The 26711-nt window shown below is 42.2% G+C and overlaps 1 protein-coding gene across 1 annotated transcript in view; it reads left to right on the forward strand.

Annotated features, from left to right (window-relative positions):
• The window catches only part of LAMA2 (laminin subunit alpha 2), a 755002-nt gene that overhangs the window by 392798 nt on the left and 335493 nt on the right, over positions 1 to 26711 (forward strand). The window contains exons 13-14 of the mRNA XM_015416769.1: positions 24882 to 24983; positions 26501 to 26682. Of these exons, the coding sequence (XP_015272255.1) occupies positions 24882 to 24983; positions 26501 to 26682 (284 nt within the window). The remainder of the gene's footprint in view (positions 1 to 24881; positions 24984 to 26500; positions 26683 to 26711) is intronic.

The raw sequence follows: 26711 nt of genomic DNA on the forward strand, positions 1-26711 counted from the left end.
TCCAGTGGCATCTTTAAGACCAACAAAGTTTAATTCTGGGCATAAGCTTTTGTGTACATGCACTTTTTTTCAGATACATTGAAACAGAGTCATCAACCATTACATGTAGGTAACAAGTGAGGAGGATGTTGCCTGTATCTGTAGACTTCTGCAAATGTGGGAACTGTAGCCTCTGTTCATAACTGGGTCACTCACTGGTCACTTCTTCAGCTATGAAGTATCTGTAGAAGAGAGCAGTGGCTCACAAAAGCTGATCCCCTGCCACAAATTTTCTTTGTGCTTTTGGAGCAGTTTTTCTCCAGGTAGGCTCCCCAGCTCTGAGTTGGGAAATACCTGGAGATTTTTGGGGTGGAGCCTGAGCGGTGGGTGTTGCCTTCTGACACACTTCTGGTGATGTCAGGGAGTGTGGCATATGCAAATAAGTTATGCTAATGAGTTATGCTAATAAGCTCCTGCACCTCTTTTTCTACAAAATGACCCCTGGGTGCTGGTAGTCACATTTAAAAGGTGCTTACTCTATGAAATGCAACATCTGTACACCAGCTACATGCCCACTGGAGTCATTGGTTGCTGATGTGCACATATAGAGGCTGGCACCTATTTTAAGAATCTTTTAAGCATAATGCTAGGCTATGATCTGCTAGATGATTAAACCTAAACAAAACCATTCTGCAGATTTCAATTAGACTATTACAGCTGTTTCAAAAACAAAGTAAAACTCTTTAAAGTATTTTTTTCTGATCATAAAACATTATGGCTGCTCCTGTACTAGCTTTGAAGCTAGCTCTGTCTCTTGATTTTATTTTATTTGTTGATGGTACAAAGTATCATATTCATTTGCAAATTAGTTTGGAAGTGGCCACGGCTGAATGAAAGAACAAGAATACAAAGGAATACTGTGCCAAGCATTCATTTAGATCTTTATATCTCATGTTATCTAGCATGATGATAAATTTGAATTAGAGACACAGTTTGTACCTGTGTCTAAAGCAGACGTGAAACTGCCATAGATCTTTGATGGGGAAAGTTACAGTGAAGAAGAAATTATAGACAACAGTGTTTAAATTGCTGGAGGATTAAACATGACCATTTCATAACCAAAAGAACAAAGAACTGTCATGTCCACATAGTTTTATAACTTTTTACTTTGTAGTTTTCCTTTTATCTCTTATTCTTTTGATACCCAGCAATTATGAAATCTGTTTGAGAGCTGATGAAATAACTATGTATCCATATTAATTAAACTACCCACATAATTATTTAAAAAATAATTTGTGTCTTTGGTACAAATTGCTGGTATTTTCAAGAGCAGAGAATAGCCATCTTTCTCCTTTTTGCTTAGTGCTGTTGGCTTCCTCCCTCTTTGCCTCTCTCTGTTTTCAAATGCATTGAGACTTTCAATAGGTATCTTAAAGGGTAATGGATATTTCACATCAGGTCAATTTACAAGATGGAAGCTGCAGTTTTATCAGCCTTGCTCCCTGCAAAATAATTATTGTCATTATCTTGTATTTATATGCTCTCTTTCATTCCAAATAATTCATGCTACTTACAAACTGTGGTGAATGCAGAAAGAAACCACTTTGTTCACCATTAGCATACTGTGTTTTCTCTGGTGAAATACAGCAGGGGTACATCTTGAGGAGCTTGGGGAGCAGAAATGAATAATAGCTGCCAAGTGGCAAAGGATGCTAGAATTTAGTGCAGGGAGAATCTGGCTGCTGAATAGTGACTGAGTTTGTACACTGAAAATTATAATTCTACTTTCTTCCCTTAAGATGTAACACTAAAACAAATGGTTACAAGTGACATTTCCAACTATGTGGTGGTGAAAATTGCTGTCAAGTTGCAGCCGACTTATGGTGACCCCGTGGGGGTTTTAAGGCAGGAGACATCTATAGGATCTATTTAATGGATCCCGGCTTCAGTCTTGAGGATAGGATACAGGAGCTCAAAATATGACTTCAGTGTATCTGATTGCACACGAAAGCTTATACCCAGAATTAAACTTTGTGGTCTTAAAGGTGCTACTGGACTCAAACTTTGTTCTGGTTTTGTTTTTTTCTTGTTTAGACCAACATGATTACCAGTTTGGTGTAGTGGTTAAGTGTGCGGATTCTAATCTGGGAGAACCGGGTTTGATTCCCCACTCCTCCACTTGCACCTGCTGATGTGACCTTGGGTCAGTCACAAGCTCTGTTAGAGCTGTTCTTGAAAAAGAGCAGTTTGTGTCAGAGTTCTCTCAGCCCCACCCACCTCACAGGGTGTCTGTTGTGGGGAGGGGAAGGGAAAGGAGTTTGTCAGCCGCTCTGAGACTCCGAGTGAAGGGCGGGGTATAAATCCAATCTCTTCTTCTTCTTCTTCTTCTTCTACCCACCTGAATCTGTTTAACAAATATGTATGTTATTTCCACCATGAATTATTATATCATAAGAGGATTCTAAATCTCAGGGTTTTTAAAAGCTAATTTTACTGTCTAACAGGATGTGCACTAAATAATTCCACACTCATAAAAGAACTTTTAAAACTTATAACATCACAAAGGTATTGTCAGTGTGGACCTGGGGACTGAAGGTGTGGTGAAAAGAAATTTTCAGTGCAGTCCTAAACAGTTACACCATCTTAAGTCCATTGAAGTCAGTAGCCTTAGAAGGATGTAACTGCATACAATTGCACCATTAAAGACAATCTATACCTGTAGTGGGATGGTTGGGCTCCGAGTCACATGTAAGGGATGTGAATGCAGCATGCTGGCCCATTATGGCTCTCACAGACTTTGCAGAAACAGATGGCTGCAAGGAGAGAGGGCTGTGAGCTGTGATATGGAAGGCTGAGAAGCTGGCTGTGGTGTCACGTAACTACTGGTAAAAAAGAAAGTGACATGCATAGCTCTAGGAATCAGCAGAAACTCTATGGTAAAACAGTGTTGTTTCCAGTGATTCCTAGAGTTACCTGGAAGTGATGAGGGGTAGCTCTAGGAATTATTAGAAATGCTATGGTAAAACCTCAGAGTTTCCAGCGATACCTGGTACTATCTTTTATCCCTTCTGTGTTTGTTTTTTTACTGGAAGTGATGTGATGCTGCAGCTGGTGTCTCAGCACTGCTTGGAGTGGCAGCAGGCAACTGGAGCAGGGGGTAGGTGATTACCCTCCCCGACTGAGACTTGGCCAGGTTTGGGTGTCTGGTAAACAACTTTCATTTAGCATCTGGCTACATGTACACTGTCTGATGGACATGATTCTTGGGGGTCACACTCAATCCATGATTCTGGGTTCTTCACTCAGCCTTGTGTACACTCAGCCTTCAGTGTACAAACTCAATCGCTATTCAGCAGCCAGATTCTCCCGTCACTAAATTCTAGCATCCTTTGCCACTTGGCAGCTATTATTCATTTCTGCTCCCCAACCCCTGTCTGGTTGGATCACTCTACCCTTTCAAGTCCTTCTAGGCCATCAGCAGGCTGGGAGTGTGTGAGCTGTGCTCCACACAGTCACAATAATATCTCATTTGAAGTTCTGACTGTTGTGACAGTGGTTTGTTGTTCTGTTCTTCCTTGTTCGTTTTTATTGCTAGTTGTGTGAGACATGGCAAAAGCAAGTAGCTGACTCTACAGCTGCAGGCTGTCAACCTGATAACATAGAATAAAATAAATTGTACTCTTAGGTCTGGGGAATATATACAGTTTTAACTTAGTCACAAACACAACAAGGAATTTCTTATGCTGCCAACTATGTCTGTTACACAAAATCATTACAGCTGTGAGTGTTGCTAGCTAATCTATAAGGTTTGCAAACAAGATTCTGATAGGCCTGAATCTACAGGAAGATTACATTGGTGATAGTCTGAATGCTGCATCTTCTATATTTTACATTATAGACATGATCTTTTGCTAACAGGACTGTATGCAGACAAAGAGGAGGCTGTTAATCCAAACCCAAACTGAGGCAGAACCCAGAATCTGCTTTCACTTCCAGGTCTAAGCCCCAGAAAATTTAAATGTAATCTACTAAATGCATCTGATTATGGTATGGTTGGAATGCTTTTCTTGGTATTCACAGTGCCAACCTAGGCAGAATTATACTATTCCATGTTCATTGATGTCAAGGGGTTTAGAAGAGTGTATCTGATTAGGATGGCACTGCCAATAACTGAATTATTCCCTCACACATACTAAGCAATAAGGATAAGGGCTTTTTTCTGCAAGGCAGATGGCAGGAATTTAACTTAGGACAGAGGTCTGGAATCTCTCCCCGCCACACACACCAGGCACAGTGTTAATAGCTGGTTTTAAAATTACTTACAAGTGGTTATTGATTATTTTTGCCCTTCTGATGGTTTTAGAAAATAATTCCTCAAATGTGAGTAAATTGTGAGCATTTCATCAGCCTGATTATGGAGCCTTTTTTGCTGCAAGCAGTGAGTAAGGCTAATGGGAAGGTTACTGGATGAGTTCTGCTGAGCAGGCAAAAAGATGACCCACCCACCCCTAAAAGTCCTGCCTGTGTGGACAAAAAAAAAAGTCACATTTAACTTTCACTCAGTCCCCCCCCCCTATTTCAAGATCATGAAAAGGAAAAAAAGTATCTCCCCAGAAATGTACATTTCCCTGATCTACTTCACTGCCTTTTAATTATTGAATTATAGTTTATTAAGGGCAAAGCAACTGTTGCAAAAATTTACTCAGCAGCTGGTGAGCTTGTCCTTTTCAATTTTTCCACTTTCAGGATGAGATAGAGGTTTGGATAATATTTATAATTCTGATGAAGCACTTAGTAGATTTTTAATAACCCTTCAGTGAGGAAAACCTGGCATATTCTGCTATAGTGTCGCAGCTGTCAATGTTATTTTTTGCCAGATTGGGTGGCTTCCAAGGATAATTCAGGATTACTCATCAGCACCATAATACACTGTGTGGGTATACTGCACCTAAATCATCTCCACTTGGAGTACAAGTTTGAGACCACCATCTAATTACATATTAGATGGGTGAGTTGTGAATTAATATCTAGAAACTACAGTCCTATGTTGAAATGAAGGCTCAAGGATGGGGGTTTTTTTGAGCAAATATAATTAAAGCAGTAGGGGAGGTTATTTTGGTACTGATGCTGTTTGGTTCCTTATCTTGGTTCCTTATCCACAAGAGAGCACTATCACTTGAATGTGCTTGAATTTCCTTGTGCTACATAAACAGTAACCCTCCCGAAAAAAACAATGGTTGGCAGCACTTTTTTCCTTAAAATAATTTGCGTCTGTACCCGCCCTGCATGAATATGTGTGTGTTTAGGCATGCAAATGTATACATACATTTGTTTTCCTAAACTTTGTTGGTAACTCTCCCCCCCCCATAAAGATTGGATTGACTGGAATTTTGTGTATGTGTTTGTGAGTATAAAATTGTATGTGTACTAATCATGCAGGAAGTCTGTAGGAAGTCTGCCTCTTATCCTGGAGACATTGGATGAGACTATCTTCCACTTCCCTTCATGCCAGAAAATTAAGATATTAGCAGTGCAATCCCAATCAGAGTTGCACATTTCTAAGCCTATTAACTTCAATGGGTTTAGAAGGGTGTAATTTGTTTAGGATTGTCTTGTAGGTCAAGCAAATGTTCTTTGACTACTTCACTGTGCCTTTGGAGACTACTTCACATGGGCTGTAAGGAAGAGTCTGTTCAGCAGTTGGGAAAACTGGTAACATGCATTCAGTGTGTGTTCTTTGGTGGAAAGGTTGCTTTAGAGAAAGAAGGCTGTTATATTTACCTCTAATTAAGCATTATTTTCTGTGTATGAAAGGAACAATAGGATGTAAATTGTGGATCCCAGCACTCTGGGATGTAGAAGATCCTCAGAAGCTTTTAAAAATACCAAGATTCTTTTATATAGTCCAAAGAAAGAATTATCATTTTGAAATAAACAATGAATTTAGCTGAACTGAACAATGAGTCTCGTTTTAATTAATGTTTGTGCATTGCTTAAAATGTAAATAGATGCGCTTAAAAAAAGGTACTTCTCTTCATCCAGAGGTCAAGCAGTATACCAAGCCATCCTGAATTGAGGGCAAGAGCATAATCTGGGCAGAAAAAACAGGTTTCTGTATGTGCATTGCCATTGTGAATGCAGTCCTGCCTGCTCAGAAGGGTGTCACATGATGAAAAAATGCATATCCAGAAGGTACGATGTTTTGAGTGATCTGTAGGGTTGCCAATATCCAGGTGGGGCTTGGAGGTTTCTTGAAATTACAATGGATCTTCAGATGACAAAAATTAGTTCCACTGGAGAAAATGGCTGCTTTGGAAGGAGGACTTTATGGCATTATATACTGCTGAGGGTCTTCCAATCAGACCCCACCCTTCCCAGACTCCACCTGCCAAATCTCCAGGAATTTTCCATCCCAGAGTTGGCAGCCTTAGTGCTCTTGCATCACACATGTGGCCAAATGAATAATTCAGCTGTGTGTTTGGTGTAGTGGTTAAGTGCATGGACTCTAATCTGGGAGAACTGGGTTTGATTCCCCACTCCTCCACTTGCACCTGGCTGGATGACCTTGGGCAAGCCGTAGCTCTGATAAGAGCTGTTTTTAGAAAAAAGAGCAGTTTCTGTCAGAGCTCTCTCAGCCCCACCCACCTCACAGGGTGTCTGTTGTGGGGAGGGGGAGGGAAAGGAGTTTGTAAGCTGCTCTGAGACACCTTTGGGTAGTGAAGGGTGGGGTATAAATCCAATCTCTTGTCTTCTTCTATATCTACAGTAAAGGTGCCACGATGAGGCTTATTCACACACACTGAATAATCTGCTTCCAGTCCACTTTCAATGAACTTTCCAACTGGATTTTGCCAGTTCATACAATAAAATTCAGTTGGAAAGTGTCCTGAAAGTGCATTGAAAGTGGATTATTTAGTGTTTGTGACCGCAGCCTTACACTGAGGCTGAAGTACATTGCGCAGGTTAAACGTTGTAGCTGATCATGATTAACAGTTTTGTAGACAAAAAACACCAGCAGTTAGCCATGCTAAATCATTCAAACAAAACTCAATAAAATGATTTTTTTTTACTAGAACTAAGTAGTGTTGATAATGTGGTATATGAGTTTTAAGTTACATAAAGCTCTTCTAGGGACTGGATGTTAAAAAAAATTGGGGTGACTCAGCATTCAAGTGGTTTATAAATCTTGGAAAATATGTATGTGTAGCTATAGACTGAACAATCATCTTTAATATGTTACTGATTGTTCCTAATATAAATAGCATGCCATTTTGGTCTCCTACACAGTCGGTGTGATGAATTCACTGCTCCACTATATTGGAATGGCTACAAGTATAAATACGTTCATGTTATCAGTGGCTATTAAGACTCCAAGATTTGATGACCCAGAGTTCAAATGTTCCATATACTTTTGCTATTGCTTTGCATAGTTATATATTTCCTCAACTGAACCTGGTAGAAATTTTCAGATATATGTTACCTAATTTTACCTGTCTTAATAAAACTATGCTTATACTTTGATTTTGTTTGATTAATAACTGGGGACACAAAGGTAAAACACACTTTCAGGGATGACGCTCAAACAGCAGTTAGTAATATTTGTTAATGTAATGGTTAAGAATTCATGTAGGAAGTCACCAGTTTCATGACTTTCCTTTGCTATGAAATCACTGCATGATCTTTAGCAAGCTGCTATTTTCTTTACCTCAGAGCTCCTACTTGCAATATGAGAAATGCTTATAAGAATCTGTAAAATGAGAATATTATTACACTACATTGGGTGCTGTTTGGGCTGTTGTTCATTGGCTTTACATCAGTGCACAGGTGCCCCATGGAATCCAAATAGCACTAGGCTGCAGTATCTATGGTGCACACAAGCATGTCCAACAATAATATTTTGCTCTTTGCATTTTCATGCTTGGAAAATGGTGTCAGCTTTGGGTTGTTGTAAATCACATCTGTTGGCATAAAATAATTCTGAGCCATTCCTCCTGTTTCCTGCAGTGTCAAAACAACATGAGTAGCAGACACAGTCAAGGTCTAAGTAAAGGCCTTTGTAAGTTTTAGGTTATTGGGGGGGTATGCATGTGCTATCTTTAGGGATGGGCACAAACTGGAAAAGTGTGGTTGGGATCGTCATTCATGGCAGACTCACGAACCATACCATAAACCATCATGAACTAAAAAGGATTCATATGAACCAAACTGGTTTGTGAAGTTCATGAAGCAATAGAACAACCCCCTGGCATGCTTGAAACACCAACTCATGGAGGAACTCCATCTGACTCTCCTTTACCTGCTCTCCTAGTTTGGTGAGGATTGGATTTCGAGGCCTCAAGTTACAGCCCCCCAAAGAAAGTGGCCCTAGGAAAGTGCTTTCTGGGGAAATAACAGACACAAGTTCAGGAGGTTCAGGAGTATATATAACAGGTCCTGTGCAAACTAGAGACACCAAATTCACAGCAGTCCTCTGGCTGACTCTATTGTATATGTCTTCCAAGTTATACACAGATTGAATTTGCAAGGTCCGAGTTATGGCCTCCCCAAAGAAGGTGCCTCCATCCTCCACTGTTTCTGGTGGAGGGGAAAAACAGCAAAAAAGCAAGGGCAGTAGAAGCCCCCAGAACAGAATCAAAGACCCAGAGAATCTCTGCAGTGGAAACTGATGGTTGGGGCATTTTTGCAAGTCCAGCAGAAACAGAGCAATGTGCCCAGCAGAAACAGTGATACTGTGGCACTGCAAACCCAGCAGGACTAAGATCAAGCCAAGAAAGTACATTTGTGGCAAATGTTAGGCACAGGTTCAATGGACCTCCTGCAAGCTACACACACCAAACACACAAGGAACCTCATCCTGCAACCTGCTTCTCTACAATCCCTCCAAGTTGGAGTTGGATCACATTTCTGAGGTCCTGATTACAGCCCCCCCCCCAAATGTCTCCCACTCCAGTGCTCTCTTGAAAAGACAGCTGCAGTTAAGCCAGGAGTTTATGAACTGGCTAAGGGACAAACCAATGACACCAAACTCACAGGGAAACTTCACCTGTGCAGAACGTGCACCCCCAGCCAGACATTGGAAGCAAGGCAAGCATTCCCCCTATATCTGTACCCCCCTAAGTTTCCAAAGGTAGGTTCTGAAGGACAGAAAGGCAGACCAGGCATCTCCATAGTTGTAATGGGGCTTCCCAAAATAACCCCATGGCAGCTTGGCAAACACCCCAGCCAGACACTACAAGGGAAGCATGCCCACAACTCTCACAGCCCCCTGCAGGGCTGAAACACACAGGTCCAGAACACAGCACATCATCACTCTGGGACTGGGTGTATTCTTCTGCTCTGCAAAGAAATGGAAACATACATGTTGAGCTGGCAGCCCCCCCCCCAGTCTCCCTAGGCATATTCTGAAGGATGGACAGGGCCCCATGATTGGAGCAGTTGGGAGGCACAGCATCTTTCACAGCCCTGAGTCCACCTTAGACACAAACCTAAAAGCATACAATGACATATATAGACATGGTGGCTCGAAGCCCTGAGACCACCTGAGACCCAAACCAAAAACATGCAATGATGTGTGTAGACATGGTGGCTCAAAATCCCGAGACCCAAACATGAAAGGATGCAACGACATATGTAGACATGGTGGCTCAAAGCCCTGAGTCCACGTTTGACCCAAACCTAAATTAGCACGCAACAACATATGTAGATATGGTTGATGAAAGCCCTGAGTTCTCCTGAGACACAAATCCAAAAGGGTGCAATGATGTATGTAGACATGGTAGCTTGAAGCCCTGAGTCCAGCTTAGATCCAAACCCAAACTAGCATGCAGCAACTTATGTAGACATGGTGGCTCAAAGCTCTGAGACACAAACTTGAAAGGGTGCAACGACGTAAGTAGACATTGTGGTTTGAAGCCCTGAGACTACCTGAGACACAAACTCAGGCCTGTGGGAGTACAGCTGTCCTTTTGGGCGCCCAGCTGCAGTGAGGAGGCCAGCACCTGGTCCAGCCCTTTAATCAGAGTGATGACTTGCCCCAGGCTGGCCATGTGGATGCATTTTGGTGGTGTCCTGGAAGGTCTGCAGGACATGCACCATTTGAGAGAGGGTCACCCAGTTGTTCAAGTTCATGCTGAGCTCCACTTCCCATACAGGATAGTTACAGAGGAGATAACATCCTGCACTGTGCTCTTCTGCTTCACCAAATGCATTATCATGGTGTACATGGAGTTCCAGCATGTAGGTAGGGTCTGGATAGGCTGATGTTTAGGCTTATCCCCCTCCCCCTCCCTCTCATGCAGGAGATGCACAGGCTTGATGCTCTGCAAGAATGGACAGCTAGGCACCAGCAGTTCTCAAGATGGGACCATAGCTGGAGGGTGGCAGCGTCCCCGGTGGCCCTCACAGTGCTCCTCAGCCCAGAGCATCCTTCACCACAGGATGAATCATGTGCACCAGGCAGACAGTGCCCTTGAGGTGTGCAGTCTTCACCACTGTCAGCATGCTGGCACAAGCCTCTGTGACCATGTAGCCACAGGTGATGTTGCTGCTGCCCACCCACACCCTAGGGTTACTCTGTATCATGGCTGTGATGTTTGCCGCAGTGTGGTTTGCATCTATCCCCTGTGCATGGAACAGGCCCATTTTGTAGCCAAGTGGCAGAACTGTCCCTTCCTGGGGCCTGGGCCCAACAGTCTGGACAGTGAGGTTCTCTGGTTGCCACCACTGGGTGGTGAGGGAGAGGAAGCCATGCTGCTGGCTGCTCGGGAGTTTTACGGTGAAGTGGACAGTTTGACCTTGCACTCTGGAGAGCTCACCCTTGACCAGTGCCACTATGGGGTGGTACATGGTGTGCAAGACTCATCCTATGCAAGGGGACAGAGTATCAGGGAGTAAGGTGCTGCAGCAGCTGGCTAAAGGCTACATCCTTCATGAGGGAGAAGGATTGGTCATCCACTGCAGTCATCGTACTGATGAGGTGAGTGCTTCTTGAACCCTCCCCTTTGCCCTTTTGGGTGGCACTGGCGGCATCCCTGGGGGCATGACCTCTTGGAAAGTGGCCTGCCTTGGAGTCCCAAACATGGCACACAGGCACAGGGGACCTTTCTAGGAGGGGCCTCCTGTTCCCCCTCCACATGTCTCTGCTGAGAGGGCAATGGGCCTCTTCCTGCTCCCACTGACTGCCACCCCTTCCTCCAGCAATGAAAAGAGAGAAACATGGTTATAGCAATACCAGAAAAATGAACCATGACAATAATTTGTAAATATGAATTATGTATAATAAACAAATAAATTTGCCAGTGTTCCAATATGTGTTGTATCTTCCTAATCAAATAATGTATAAACTTAAAGCAATTACTTTAAAGTCTATAATACCATCAAAAAAAAATTCAACTAGGTGGAATGCCTCCTAAAAGTTTCCAAAGTTCCAGCATTAGATTCTCCAAGTTCTGGCTGTTCCGGCTGATGAGGAGGCCTGCTTACAAGCTTGTTTCAAACATCCCTCTTTTTCAAATTCGGAACGACTCCACAATATCCAACAGCTTCTTGAATGGTGTTACGTTCTTACTCTGGAACTGTTGTTCAACTATGAACTATTTTTATCCTCAATAAACGGCTGGAAAACCCTCCCAAGATTCACAATTCCAGGGGTCACTGGGAAGGGTGTGGAAATATTTCCACATGGTGGCCTGGAAATGGGGCTCCATGCTTGGAGCATGTGGGACTAGGCACAGCTGTTTTCTGGTGGTGGGCTGAGAGGCACCGGGGGTGTGTGTACCTACAGCATCAGGGAGTTGGGATGTGGAAGGGGAGGAAGCTTACCCCCCCTCTGAACTACTGCTTTCAGAGTCCTCCCCAAAGTCTCTTAGAAACTGCTGACCTCTGGGCAGTGCTAAAAACTTGAGTTGGTGGTGGCAGGCTGGGCTTGGTGCCCAGCCTCTGGTAAGTGGGGGGAGGTCTTCCCCCCAAATGTGCACTCCTTCCACCCACTTTCACCCTCAAGGTCTTCACAATCAGGAGAGGTGGGTATAAATGTGGGCACTCATCCAAGGCACACACCAGCTAAGCCCCTGTGCTCAGCTGGAGCCAAAAGACTGGGTATCTCAGAGCCCTGAGACCACCCCTGACACCCAAGCCCTGGAAGGGTATATAAAAGTGGGCCCTTGTCTGAGGTACCCACCAGCTAAGCCCCTGTGCTTGTCGTGAGCAGAGAGACTTGGTGGCTCAGAGCCGTGAGTCCACCTACTCCCAAACCCCAGCAGCAGAGATCAGATCACAATTAGGTGGGGTGAAGGTGTATGAAATCTGGGTCCTCACTGCTGAGGCACTCAGTAGCTAAGCCCCAGTGCTCAGTGTGAGGAGACAGACTTGGTGGCTCAAAGCCCTGAGTTCAGCTACCCAAACCCCAGTAGCAGGGAGCAGATCACAAGCAGAAGTTAATGAATTTGCTCTGCTTTTAACAAGCTCCATGCCTCTCTCTTACCAGCCAACAGAGGAGAGGATGGGAGCTGAGTTGACTGAATATATAGCATTCTGAGCCCATAGAGCAGAATGGGAATTCTGTGATTGGCAGCTGGCAGGGCCTGTTAAGTTTTGAAGGATTCCTATTGGTGCTTCCAGGGCTGGAGAATTTCGCCTCCCTTCCTTGGAACTTTGTAAACAGTTTAATTGATAGGCGCCAGTCTGTGTCTATTCATGAACAGCCACAAACTGCTACTTACAGCCAGGGGTCGTTTCGTAGAAAAAGAGCTAGGGGAACTCATTAGCATAACTAATTAGCATATACCACACCCATGATATCACCGGAGGTGTGTCATAAGGCCACACCCCCTGACATCACTGTAAGTGTGTCATAAGGCCACACCCACCACTCAGTTAGTCTTAGTCTTAAAGGTGCTATTTGTTAGTCTTAAAGGTGCGGGAGTGCGAGGAAGCCCCACGAAGGCCCCCTGCCCCCAACAGTCCTGGCCGCCGCTGGCCTTGCGGCTCCACTGCCGAGCCCCATGAGGGGCCCGGCAGTGGACCTGCAAGGCCAGTGGGATTGCAAGGAAGTCCCGCCAAGGCGCTTCCTGGCCCCAGGCAGGCAGGGGTGGGGAGAGGCGGGGAGGAAGCAACTTACCCTCTCTCTTCTCCTGCCCTCCTCCTGGTTGAATGAGGGCCAGAAGCGGGGCAGCCGGAAGCAGGGGGCGGGGCTTCATCGTGTGCCCCGCCCCCCGCACCTCACCCGGGGGAAAAGTGATCCCCCGCGATACCCCCCGAATTGACCTCTGCTTACAGCGCTGAAAGGGACCATGAACTTGACTTTGCAAACTTTGAACCAGCCAAAGTTCATTACAAGCTTTTGTTCATGAGCCGGTTCTGCCCATCAATAGCTATCTTTGACAGCACTCAACACACACTCATGTACTGTCTCTGAGTATAATTAAAATAATACATTCTAGTCCAGTGACATGGTGGTGATATTATCACTCTTCAGCTGAAAAATAGAAAAGTATGGTCGAGTCAGCTCTATAACACAATGAATATTACAACCCAATAGAAAATATTTATAGGAAATACACTAAAAAACAAAACAAAAATACCTCTACCCATACATGCTTATTAAAACAGACCAATGAAATTCTACTTTCCTTTTTATCTGTCACACAAATATTAACTTTGTACAAAGGTCTTGTCAAATATAGAAACTTCTTTTTAAACTACTGTTTTTTTAACAAACAAAGATTAATCAGAACTAAAATATATAATCATAGTTGAGAATTTATATTACAATGATAAGACCTACATATTTTGTTTCCATGGTAAGAGCTTCATTAGAATTCATTTCTACATCTCTCTTTTCACCCTTTTCCCTAAATGCAGCAAACGCATATAAAATTCTCCTTATGACTTTCCAGTCAGTTATTTGTTATTTCTACAAAATGCTAATCCAACCCAAGGCTGGATTAATGATGGAACAGTCCCTTAAAACATAAGCACGTAAATTAAAGCAAAACAGATGTTCAAACATTCCATCTGTGCATCCTGTAACCCACATGAGGCACATACATACTTACCTTCCATCTGTTAAGATGGCTTGTTCTCCATTCATTACTTTGTCACAGGTGCCAGTCAATTTAGGGATCAGGCTGGCAACCTATTGAACAGTAAGACTGCCATTATTTTCTAGGGGATTTCTTCTCTCTATGCACTGAGCATGTAGTGTCAATTTTTAAAACAATCCTTCATGGTTTCTTTCTTTTTTTTTAAGCCCCCGGAGGGGATTTTTATTTTATTTTTTTAATAATACTACATAAACTACCAAGAAAAAATGGGGATAGGGTGACTACAATTTAGGGAGAAAGAAAAGATAACCCACACTAAGCTAAAAACCCAAGGTTAGGATCATTCCCTGTTAAAATGCTGTTAGTAAAAGAAAAGGCTGTTAATAAACAATATACTTTGTGAGACCCTGTCTTTCTAAGCTTATATGTTAGATTGTTACTTGTTATGAGAAGATTTCCCGAGCATCTCCTCCAGCTCATTTCATAAATGCAATTTGCAAAGTCCTTCTGCCTTTACATCTATACTAAAACTCTCGAAATTCTTGATATCTTCTTAGACGTTCACTGCAGCCCTATCTTCTTCCATCCAAAGGAATAGAACCGCTAGTCTTAAGCCTCTTTCGCTCTGGTCTCGGGGTCCAGTGGCTTCTCAAAGGTTTCTTGATTATGAAGAGTACCTCCAGCTCCTTTTTCTCAGCAAACTTTAAGATGACACTTTCTAAGCACACACGCAGAGAAGTCAAATCCTTGTAAATTTCTCCTGTTTCTCTTGTGCTTTTTCTTCTTTTCTCATTGAGATTGCTGCTTAATTTAGTGTCTATCTCATTCGCTTTGAGAGCCCTCGATTCCATTTTTTCTCCACTCGCCTCCTCGAGCTGCCGAGACACAAATTGTTGATTTATCTTGGCCAGATGCTGGTTAATACCAACAAGTTGCTCCAAGATTGGCTTGATGGCTTCTGCTACTAGTGCAGTGACGTCAACTTCCCTTCTCCTCCTCAGAGTTTTCACCATCTTTTTTTAAAAAAAAATCTACCGTTTCAACGTTTTAGTTTCAATAAAGTCTCTTTCTTCCTGGCTCTGCAAATCGTATACGCTGTTAAAAGCTCATGGAAATCTCCCACAACAGGCTTACACGCTTGCAAATAAAGTCTTTCAGAAGTATCAGTTTACAACTGTCTTTCTCTCCCTCCCCTCTTCCGTTTATGTAAATGCATCAAAGAGGCACCCCCTCCAATCGCTTAAGGGATTTCGGGGGGGGGGATTTCGCTTCATGTATCCGTTTACAATTGTTTCTCTCTCCCTCCCCCTCCTTGTTTATGCAAAAGCATGCTATCGCTCAGAAAGTTTTTCCTTTGAGGGGGAGGGGATTTTCTCTTCTGAAGACAAATTGCTCATTTTCACTCACAGTTCACTCCTTAACTCACATTCATTGTTGGTCTTATCTTGACCTCACTCTTAATCGCTCCTCCGCTAGATCTCCTGTGCTTGATCGGGTCGACACAGCTTGTGGCCTCGCTAAGAGGACGCAGTCAGCGAGAGGGACCATCAGGGCGGAGGGGAGCCTCCATTCCCCTGCCGTTAGCAGGAAAAGAGGCTCACCCTCAAAGCCCTATGGCTTGGAAGTTCTTCCTGAACTCTGATGGAAGCGCAGAGCCAGCTGCGCCTCTCCCCCTTGCTACTGTGCGGTACGCCTCCCCAGAGAGCTGGGAAAGGCGTCCGCCATCGTTGTGTCATTGACCCCGCCTCCCTTGATGGTTTCTTGATTATTTGGGGGGGGGCTGTAATGTTAAAGATGAATCCAGATAGTCATTGAGGGTACACTCCAGTAAAGACCTGTAAAAACCAAAGAGAAAAATCAAAATTTAAGGTACATCTTCTGAAAAATGTTCTACTCCCCCCCCCAAGATATTCTAAAATTACCAGAGAGGATGAAAGAATTGTGGCTTATACACAAATGGTAATGTAGTGTTTGCTCATGGTTGGGAATAATGTTAGCATACCAGATGAAATGTAAATATATACAAAATTTAAGTAGAGCTGGTAAGATAGTTCTGAATACAATTAGGATGCAATAAATTCTGCCTATGCATGATGGCATCATACATTCAACACACAAAGGCTGTTTTCATTGCAGATATGAATAATTATTATGGCTTGAAGATGTACTGTTATTCACAAGAGATATTATTTTGCATCATGTTCCTTATACAAAAAACAAACATGAGAATAGTTGTTGCATATCTCACATAGCTTTTGCTTATCATGTTTGTTTCATTTTTTGTATTTCCACTCAAATTTGTTAGTTATTCAGAACACTTGACCACAACAGTGAACATCTGGATTATGCTGTGGAAGTGGATAATGTCATGACACTTGTGTTTGAACCTCTAGCTTGGAGTGTTATACCTGATGGGAAGGCCTAAGTTCCTTTTGTCAGACACAGAACCTGTAACTGTCATTCACACCTTTGTAACATTTAGGCAAAATTACTTTAATGCACTGTATATGGATAAACTCTGGGTCGTAGTGTATCAATTTACATTATGAAGAGGACAGAATGCAGGGTGCATATTACACCAAAGTTCAGCATCTGCACTGGTTTGTGTTGCTGATTAAAAGTAATTGAAGGTTTTGGCCAATGAAATTCTAGATAGTTTAATTTCAAAAAGTGTGGGATCTTTTTTATATTCCCTTATGATTTCTGAAACCAATTTCATTCATTCATGTTTTTCTGACTGAGGCTCAAGGTGGATTACATAATGTAAGTCAGAACAATAAATAGGATGAAGAGATATTGAATAAACAGTGCAGAAATCTGAAACAAGGCTTAAGTATCTCTCTGTTTTGGTCATGGACTCTCCTGAACATTCCACACGCTCCCAAATCAGTTGGTTCCCTGATCTGTCACTCAGAAACTGTCCCTATCCACTGGCAGCGTTGCCTGAGTCTCACCTCCAATATTCTAAACAGTTTGCTGTTCCTCTCCCCCCAAAAGCCAGTCGGAACACAGAGGTCATTTGCATATGTGGCCTGATTGGCCTTTGCCTCTAACATTCTAAACAGTTTGTTGTTGCTGTTTGGAGTCATTGAATGTGTCCTGAGGTAAAGTAAATGGTCACTGGAGTTGCCAAAATACATATCCCAAGCTTCCCTTAAACAGTCACCAGAGTTGCCAATCTCCCTGTGGGGCCTGGAGATCTCCCAGAAATCACCATGTTCCCCAGCCACAGCACATCATTTCCCCTACAGAAAATTTCCCAGCTATTACAATGGCTGCTTTGGGCAGTGGACTCTATGGCATTATACACTGCTGCGGTCCCTCCACACCCTCAAACCCTGACCTCCCCAGCAGTGTTCCCTCTAAGCTGAGTTAGTGTGAGTTAGCTCACAGTTTTTTAGCCTCCGGCTCACATGTTTTTGTCTTAGCTCAGGAAGGATGTCTCCAGAGCAAACTCATTTCTGCAGCAGCCAAATTGCTCGCTCACAACTTTAATGCCAGTAGCTCACAAAGTAGAATTTTTGCTCACAAGACTCCACAGCTTAGAGGGAACATTGCAAGTCCCCAGGCTCTACCCCTCAGATCTTCAGGTCCGGCCCTCCCCTTCAGGTCTGGCCCTCCCAGCGTTCCAGCAGCACCTGGAGATCTCGAAGATCAGTTCTCCTGGAGAAAATGGCTTCTTTGGGCAATGGACTCTATGGAATTATATCCTGCTGAGGTCCCTCCCCACCCCAAACCCTGCCCTCCCCAGGCTTTACCCCTCAAATTTACAGGTCTGGCCCTCCCTTTAGTATTGCCAGCTTTCCAGCAGCACCTGGAGATCTCCAAGATCAGTTCTCCTGGAGACAATGGCTACTTTGGGCAATGGACTCTATGGAATAATACCCTGCTGAGGTCCCTCCCCACCCCAAACCCTGCCCTCCCCAGGATCTACCCCTCAAATCTACAGGTATTTCCCAACCCAGAGTTGTCAACCCTGTAACTGGCTATGGAACTGCTTTCCAGACCCTTGGAACCAAGAAGACATGGCAGAGGAGGAGGTGCTTTTCTACCTTAGCTGCCACTGCATAACCCCAAAGCAACATAAGTCAGGGGTGGAGGGAACCATACCTGTTAACATGAGGCTTTCCTCCCGTACTACCCACTTGGGGCAGCAAAATGACTTGAGACAGTCTTAAAGAGACAGAGCTACTTAAACAGGACTTACAAACTAGGTCAGAGGAAACTGGTGATAAAATGGTTAAACCAGGATTGAAAAAGGGACAAGTTAAGAAAGTTGGCTTGCTTAATGAATACAGCAAGACAGAAGGGAAGAAGAAAAGGAAAAATAAAACAAAAAAAAGATCAAGGAAGAAGAAAGGATGTCATTTAAAAAAACTTTTGAATGGGGATTCAAAAAAACCAGAAAAGGACAAGGAATACAAAGACCAGCGGCATATAAATGAAAATGCCGAAAATCAATGTAGAAAAGAAATGCAATATAATACCAACATAGAAACAACAAGATCATTTCAGTATATCGGTCTTTTTGGGACGTTTACAACTCGTTTTATGATATAACTGAATGGATAGACAGAGGATATAGATATATATGTGCAAAATGAATATAATTTAGTTTTGTCTGTAGTTTGACAAGCACAATTAGGTTTTTGTAGTTAATATATATGTGGGTGATAGAACGATAAGAGTTCAAACTGGAGAAGCTTTTTGAGGTCCTGAACCAGGTTCTAAAGAGTCCACTGAAATTAAGGACTCCAACAGGGCGGAAGTTTATAATGTATATACTTTATTTAGAAATAAGTGGTCAGGAAGTAAATACAGATTTATGGACTAACTTAATGTGAGATCAATGTCAAAAGATGTAATTGATTTAGGTGGCGTAGATGTGGAACTGTAAAATAGATTGGGGTGGGTTTTATGTTTGGTGTAAGTTGGTGTTTTTTATTTCTGTCAAAATTTAATAAAAAATTATTTAAAAAAAAAAAAAACATAAGTCAGGGGTGGAGGGAACCATACCTGTTACCATGAGGCTGTCCTCCCATACTACGCACTTGGGGCAGCAAAATGACTTGAGACAGCCCTGCCTTATAGCTGAGCAGAAGGAAATAAACATGGCTTGCCTCCCTCTATGTTTTTCCTTCCCTCTGCCGTCCGACCAGCCACAGTCAGGACACTCACCTGGAGCTTTCTTCTAGAGCTCGTTGTATTTCTTCTCACAACAGGCCTTTCTCCTAGTTAAACATAACAGTATTGAACAATGCAAGAAATTGTATTGTGCAAGTAGAAATATAATGCAGTGAAAGATAAAAACATACAGTAGCAGATAATACATATAGTAGTATAATCCTCAGTCCTGTTCTCTCTATTGAAACATCTTCATGAATATTTCTGTTAAATGCAGCCTTATACCCTCCTGAACAGTTTTGTTTTACACAGTTTGAGGATGGGCACAAACCAAACTGTGAAGCAAAATTCATCATGAATTTTGCCCTGTTCGTGGTTCACAAACTGAAATTCATGACGGGTCTACCATCACAAACTTCCACAAACTTTTAAAGATGTTTATGGCGTTTCACAGATAGAGCAGAAAGCTGAGCTTTAAAGGGACTCCGAGTTCCTTTAACCCCTGCTTTCTGTTCCCCACAAAAGCTGCAAAAACAGCTGAGCAAGGGGATCTCCCTCTTGCCATTCAGCTGTTTTTCAGGCTGTCTTTTGCAGTCCCTTTAAAAGAAACTGCACAAGAAAGCCCAAAATAGCTGAGCAGTGGGGAGTTGATCCCACTAGGGGTGTGCACTCAGTATATACTGCACTGAATAAATACCCCCAAAATACTTTATCTATAGTTTTTAGGTATTTATTCAGCCAAATACAGATTGGAGAATCTTATTCGGTGACCAAAAAAGCCACGCGTGAATAAAAGCTGATATTATTCAGCTTTTATTTGGGCACAGCTAGAGAAATTTTAAGAGACTGTGGTCTGTTTAAATTCCTTTTCCCCTACATTGGTTTCAATGGAGGATGGGGGCACCTTCTTTGGGGGCCCATAGAATTGGACCTCCTGGTCCAGTCTTTTAAAACTTGGGGGGACAGTTGAGGAGAGGCACCAGCAGCTATGCTGCAAATTTGGTGAGTCTACCAGTCGCAAATACCCCTGGATCAATTCTCCATTATACTCTATGGGGATGGTCCCCATAGAGTATAATGGCACTGAATAAACTCGGGTTTCCTAAATATTTTCCCGAATCCCAATACAATACCAATATTGGTATTCAGGCGTTTGTGGAATAGCAATATTTTTGGGATCCAACGAACCCGAATCAGGAAAAAAATAACCAATTTTTTGCATACCTCTACTCTCAGCTTTCTGCAAACCTTATTTAAAGGGACTGTGGTCCTTTTCAATGGGATTTGTGGGACCACAAACCATGAACCGGTTTGGTTCATGGTTCAGCCATGAACCACATTTTTCCAGTTTCTGCCCATCCCTATTCCTGACCTCCTGAGGCTGGCCATTCCATAAGAGAATGCACATGTACAGGCAGTTGTTGATCTTGCCCATTTCCAGGGAGGTATTTGTACAAGGCCCTGTTCAGATGAGCAAAGTTGTTATGCCAGGGCATAGGAGGAGAGGCAGTCCTGCAGATATGAGGGTCTGAGATCACGAAGGGTTTGGTACGTGATGGCTGCTACCTTGAATAGAACCAGTAATAAATGAGCAGCCAGTAGAGTGACTGCTGGGTGGACATAAAATGTGTGCACTGCAATTACTGATAATAACCAAGCTGCAGAATTCTGCACTATTTGGAGTTTCTAAGTTGATTTGGAGGGATAAGACCTATATAGAGTACATTATAGTAGCCTAATCTTGATGGTCCCATGGCATACATCCAGATTTTAAGATCAGCTGAGTCAAGGTAGGTCGCCATCTTCCAGGCTAAATTAAGTTGGAAAAAAGTATTGTTTTGTGGCTGCATTATTTTGCTTCTGCAGTAATAATGTTGGCTCCAGTGTAACCCCTGGGCTCTTGACCAAGTCAGCAAGGGTCAGCTGAACCCCATCAAAAGTTGGAAGCATGATATTCTTCAAAACTGCAGTCTTCCCAAACATCATTACCTTTGTCTTGTTCAGTTTCAATTTGTTCAGTCTCAGACATTTCACCACAGTAGTCAGACAGGGCTCAATACCTTTTGGATTTGGATAGACATATAGAGTTGAGTGTCATCAGCATACTGATGGCATGCAATACTAGAACAACAAGGGCTTTACGTAATGAATGAATAGCATGGGGGATAAAACTATACCCTGTGTAATCCTACAGGACAAATTCCACACTGATGATAACTGGTGGTTGCCAGTGGCAACCCTTTGAGTCCAATCTGTAAGGAAAGATTTAAACCAATCCAAAACACATCCCTTGATATCTGCTTCTGCTTCCAGATATTTCAAGAAGATGGCATGGTCTACTGTATCAAAGGCACCAGTTAGATCTGGAGGAACAAAGAAGCATGGCCTTTGTCTACCTGCAGAGAGAGATCATCAACTAAAGTCACCAATGTCATCTCTGTCCCATAATCTAGGAAAGCCAGACTGTCCAGAGCCCCTGAAATATCCATGAAGGCCTGGATTTGGTCTCTTGCTGCTCCCTCGGTTACCTTGCCCCAGAAGGGCAAATTAGAGACAAAATTATAATTGGCAACATTTCCTGTAGGGACAGTTTTTTTAAGCAGGGGTCAGAAGTCTCCCCGTTTGAGTGACCATGGGAAGGTGCCCTGTGTCATTGATTGAGTTACAATAAACATCAATGATTTCAGCAACCAGGATGGTCAAAGAGAGCACATGGTAGCTTTCACAGATCCCTGAATTCTGTCAGAATCTATTGTGGTAACTGGGTCAAAATGATCCATAAACAGACCAGATGGTATGTTAGGTATTTCTTCTGTCTAATCCACGTTAGAATCAGCATCCAAGTCAGTGTTTTTGAGAGTTTTTGTCAGCAAACAAAACAAAACCTTTGCAGAGGCATCACAACTAATTTCCTGTTCCTGAGACAACAAAAACTCAGATTTACAAGTCAGTATATGCCAAGATCCCCTAAGCAAATGAGATGCCTCTGAACTGGCTGATGCGTTGATAGCTGAGAAGTAACACTTTTTTGTCATTTTCACTGCTGCTTCATAGGTTTTCCTGTGAGTTCTATAACATGCTCTGTCAGATTCAGTATGACTTCATCACCAGCATCATTCTAGATGTCTCTTGGCCCTCTTTAGGTCACCTAGCTCCAGGGTAAACCATTTGACCAGGTTTCACTCCAAGGATGGTAGAGGTCAATGAGGAACAACTTTGTCATATATGTGCAGAATTGTAATAGTGACTGCCTTGTAGCTGTAGATGTTCCTTCTTCTGGAGACTTGGGACCAATCCACACACACTTAGTCGTATTTACCTACCTGTGTTACCACTGAAAACTGCTTACCTGCTGGAGCAAACCATGTTCAAGGAACACAGTTTGAATGCTTATATACACAGGCACATTTTTATTTAGCATAAGCATATCAAGCCTGCATTTCCTGGATTCAGGCTAATGTTAGACAGAATTGAGTCCGGTAACAGGCATGGACACTCTATTCAGTCTGATTCAGACTGTTTCAAGATAAAGTTGGTCTGGTGTGTTGCTAAAGTAATGTCAGCTGCACATACTTGTGGTTTTCATGAAATCATGGGTTTTACAGGTGGCAGATAACTAGTACAGTAGGTAATGGAATGTCTATGTATGTGGGATGAGTCAATTTTAACACAATGATTTCTTGTTGCCTTTTTCAATGATTGCATTTACTTTAAGAAGACCTAAAATTAATTTTATAGCTAAAGACTCTAGAAACAAACAGCATAGGTTTTATTTTCAATATGTTAGTATTGTCATCCTTCTGGTGAACATCTACCACCCCTTCTGCAAATATAAAGAAATCCTAAGATATGGTTAGGGAGCTCAATAAATCAAGAACTTCTCCTTTACAAGCCGCACTGAAATGAAATGATCTTCCCAGTGGATTCAACCAGTGGTGGCATGTTTTTTTGCTATATCTGCTAATGGAAACTTTAAAAAATGATAATGAAACACCATAATCTTCAAGGATGCCTGTAGTGATGCATAATTTCTTTTTTTTAAAAAAAAAGATTGAAAATGTATAGATTACTGCCATAATTAATGCTGTTGTTTATAATTTATTTAGCATCATTTAGTTACTGAAGTGACCCAGTCCCTTGAAAAACTGATTTATTTTTCATTAAAAGTGGATAACACTGCACAACAAAAGTTATTTCCCTCCATTTTGTTTTTGTTTCATTTGCACAAGTGGGGCTGAATACATGATGAATGATGATGGAAGGTTGTGCATTAGTCCCATTGGAACAGTCCTGCGAATAATCAAGCAATTCCCTTCCTTGCAGGCTGCTCACATAACTGCACTCTTGGTCAGCAATATAGAAAAGGGAAGGAAAGAGAAAGGAAGGTTCTATTCCTAGGGTCTTTGTTCCACTTAAACATGAAACGTGGTTTAGTTTACTCTTCTCACTTTTTTCCCAGTGGAAGGAACAATGCGATGCTCCTTGTGTCAACACTTTTTTTACTTTTTTTTTTTAAACTTTTATCCTAAGAACAATCTGTGCTGTCCACTTTTGTTCTTTGGTTTGTCATGCTCAGTATCCATCCAAATGTTTATTATTAGCAGCAAATGGTTAACAAGATTAATACATGCAAAATATATTTAAGGGGAAACAAATGCTTGAACTTGGTGGCTCATTACATATTTGTGACAGTGGCAAATCCAAAGGAGGTGGCAATGTGTCAGTAAAAAGGTAAAGGTTCCCTTGCTCGAAAGCCAGTCGAATCCGACTCTAGGGTTGCGGTGCTCATCTCCGTTTCAAAGCCGAAGAGCCAGCGCTGTCCGAAGACATTTCCATGGTCATGTGGCCGGCATGACTAAACACCAAGGTGCACGGAACGCTGTTACCTTCCCACCGAAGTGGTACCTATTTATCTACTTGCAATTTCTTGCTTTCGAACTGCTAGGTTGGCAGGAGCTGGAACTAGAGACAGGAGCTCACCCCGTCTTGCGGCACCCGGGTCTTGAACTGCTGAACTACTGACCTTCCACAGCCTGCAGTTCAGCGTCTTAACCACTTGAGCCACCGCAGCCTTCTTTTTAACCGAATTTGTTCTATTTCCTAGGAACAGATAAATACTTCTCTTCCCTCCATTTTAGATTATCTTTTATAAGAAACATTCTGTCATAGCAGCCTAATGATCAGGGGGATTAAAAAGCAGTCCTTTGTACCAGCCTGGACCCTTGGAGGCAGGGGACAGAAGGGAAGAAGAAGAATAGTATACAGCTCCAATTTTCTGGCTACTTTTGACAATTAAGTGCCATCCGAATAAGAAATGTAGATTACATTTTGTCTATGAAGACTTTATTTTTCAAAATGAGGAAAATTAGGAAGTAAGGGTCTGGGTTGCTAGAATTATCGTGGCATAGCATATGCTATCATTACGGAATAATCTCATTCATGCCAGACCTTTGGTGAGAAGATATGCAAGCATGCATAAATTTTCAGCCTGCGTCCAAAGGTACTTATAGCTTCTTTGGAGCATAGAAGCAATGGGTTTTGAGAGGGAGAAAGAAAGAATAAGGTGAAGGAGAAGCTCATAATCACTCTTTGCTTGGGGCTGTTTATCATACACTTGTCCTTTCACTACAGTCGAAGTCCTTCCTCTTGAAAGCACTGTAATTGGAGTAGAATAGTATAAAATGGTTAAAGGCATGTTTTCTGCTGTGTGATCAGCACCCTTCTTCTTTTCTGCAGATAACAGCTGCTGGAGGCCTTCTGAAATTTACCATCTCATATGATCTAACTGGGGAAGAAGATGCTGCTGAAGCGATGCTTCAGTCTGATGTCATCATAGAGGTACAATTTCACAACTCAGTGTGTTCAGTGAAAGGATGATTTGTTAGAGGCAGATTTTCATTGGTAAGCAAATGAGCTGGCTTCATATGGCTAAACAGGTAGTTAATTAAAACAACTATAATCATTTGTACAAACCAATGTAGTATAACCTTGCAAACCAACTTAATTTGTACAGCATTAAGACAATGGAGGGAGGGATGGGAAGGGAGAAACAAATGTAGCAGCATGGATAAGTACAGATGCTGCTGGACATGCTTAGACTTAGGCTGCTTCCACAGAGAGGTTTTGCTCTGGTTTTACACTCAAACCAGAACTGGGTTTTTTGGAGCATCTACATGAAATCAGCCCCCAACCATCCATTTTCTGTAAAAAAAAAAAAAAACCAAACCCCCCCAGCATTGTTGAGCTCATTCCGAAATCTGGTTGGTACAATCTTTTTTAAAAGATTGCAGTCAAAGAGTATTTGTATCCTGTATAGATGAGAATCTGCACATATCCCCCCCCCTCCGTGGCTACCATTTCCTTATGCAACTGAAGAACGGTTCCAAGCTTCATTTTAATCAGTATGTCATGTGGCTATAGTCATGTGACTAGTCCCTATAAATTCCTAATTTTCATTAAAAATATCTCATGCCCTTTTCATTCCAGAGATATGCCTTTCACCTTATGTCTCCACAAAGGAAGGGGCTAGGGCTTAAAAAATTAAAGCTGGGAATTCAGAGTGCCCACTAGATAGATCATTCCAATGTTAGCATGCTATAGTGGTATGTCAAATGCCATTATTTTTACATGGCATTCACAGTGGCAGTGAAAGCTAAATGGAGAATCATGGCTGTGTTAGAAGAAGACTTAGTTAAGTGTTAAGTGTTTTTAATAGCAATAAAAATTACAGGAAATGTAATGCTGATCATGGGTAAGCATGCTTAAATCCCTTTCTTATTTCAAATGAAGTTATCCCATAGTAAGTATGCTTGGGATAATATTATAAATATTATAAAGATGACTGTACACACTGAATAGGCAGTTAAGTAGATAGAGTTTCACTATTGCTGTTATATCTCTGTAATTGATAAGAAACTTCAGTGAAGAGCTAGTGCAGTGTAATAGTTAGAATACCAGACCAGAACAGAGTAGTCCTGGATTCATATCCTCACTCACCTTGGGCCAGTTACATTCTGTGTAACTAAGCTATGACACAGGGTTGTTGTAAGGACAAAACGGGAGGTGTTGGAAATGTGTGCTGCCCTAGAAAGACAGAAGTCTGCATTTTGTCACAATAATGTCAAATTAGTACATTGGTTTTCAGAAGATCATCAAGGTTTTTTATGAATTATTTTGTCCCATCATCAGCTAAGTTTCCGTATCAGCATTAATATCAAATTCTTGGCAATATCATATACATGAACACACCTGGTCACAGAACTTTGTCCCAAAGTGCTAGGCTCTGTACAGGGTTGTAGCCACATAAGTTGTTTCCTGAAAATGTTTGCAACAATAACATTTATTATAATTACTAGGGAAGTGGATTGAGAATCAGTACATCACAAGAGGGAATTCATCTGAACCCATTTGAAGAACACACTGAAGAAGTCTTGCTAAAGCATGATTTATTTATGCTGCATGGTACTGACTTGCCAGTCAGCAAAAGGGAATTCATGACGGTGCTGGCAAATATAAAGAGACTCCTTATAAGAGCCACGTACAGCTATGGGATGAATGCCATCTGCA

The sequence above is a fragment of the Gekko japonicus genome, unplaced genomic scaffold (genome assembly GCF_001447785.1).
Source record: "Gekko japonicus isolate JY-2015 unplaced genomic scaffold, Gekko_japonicus_V1.1 scaffold92, whole genome shotgun sequence".
Classification (NCBI taxonomy): Eukaryota; Metazoa; Chordata; class Lepidosauria; order Squamata; family Gekkonidae; genus Gekko; species Gekko japonicus.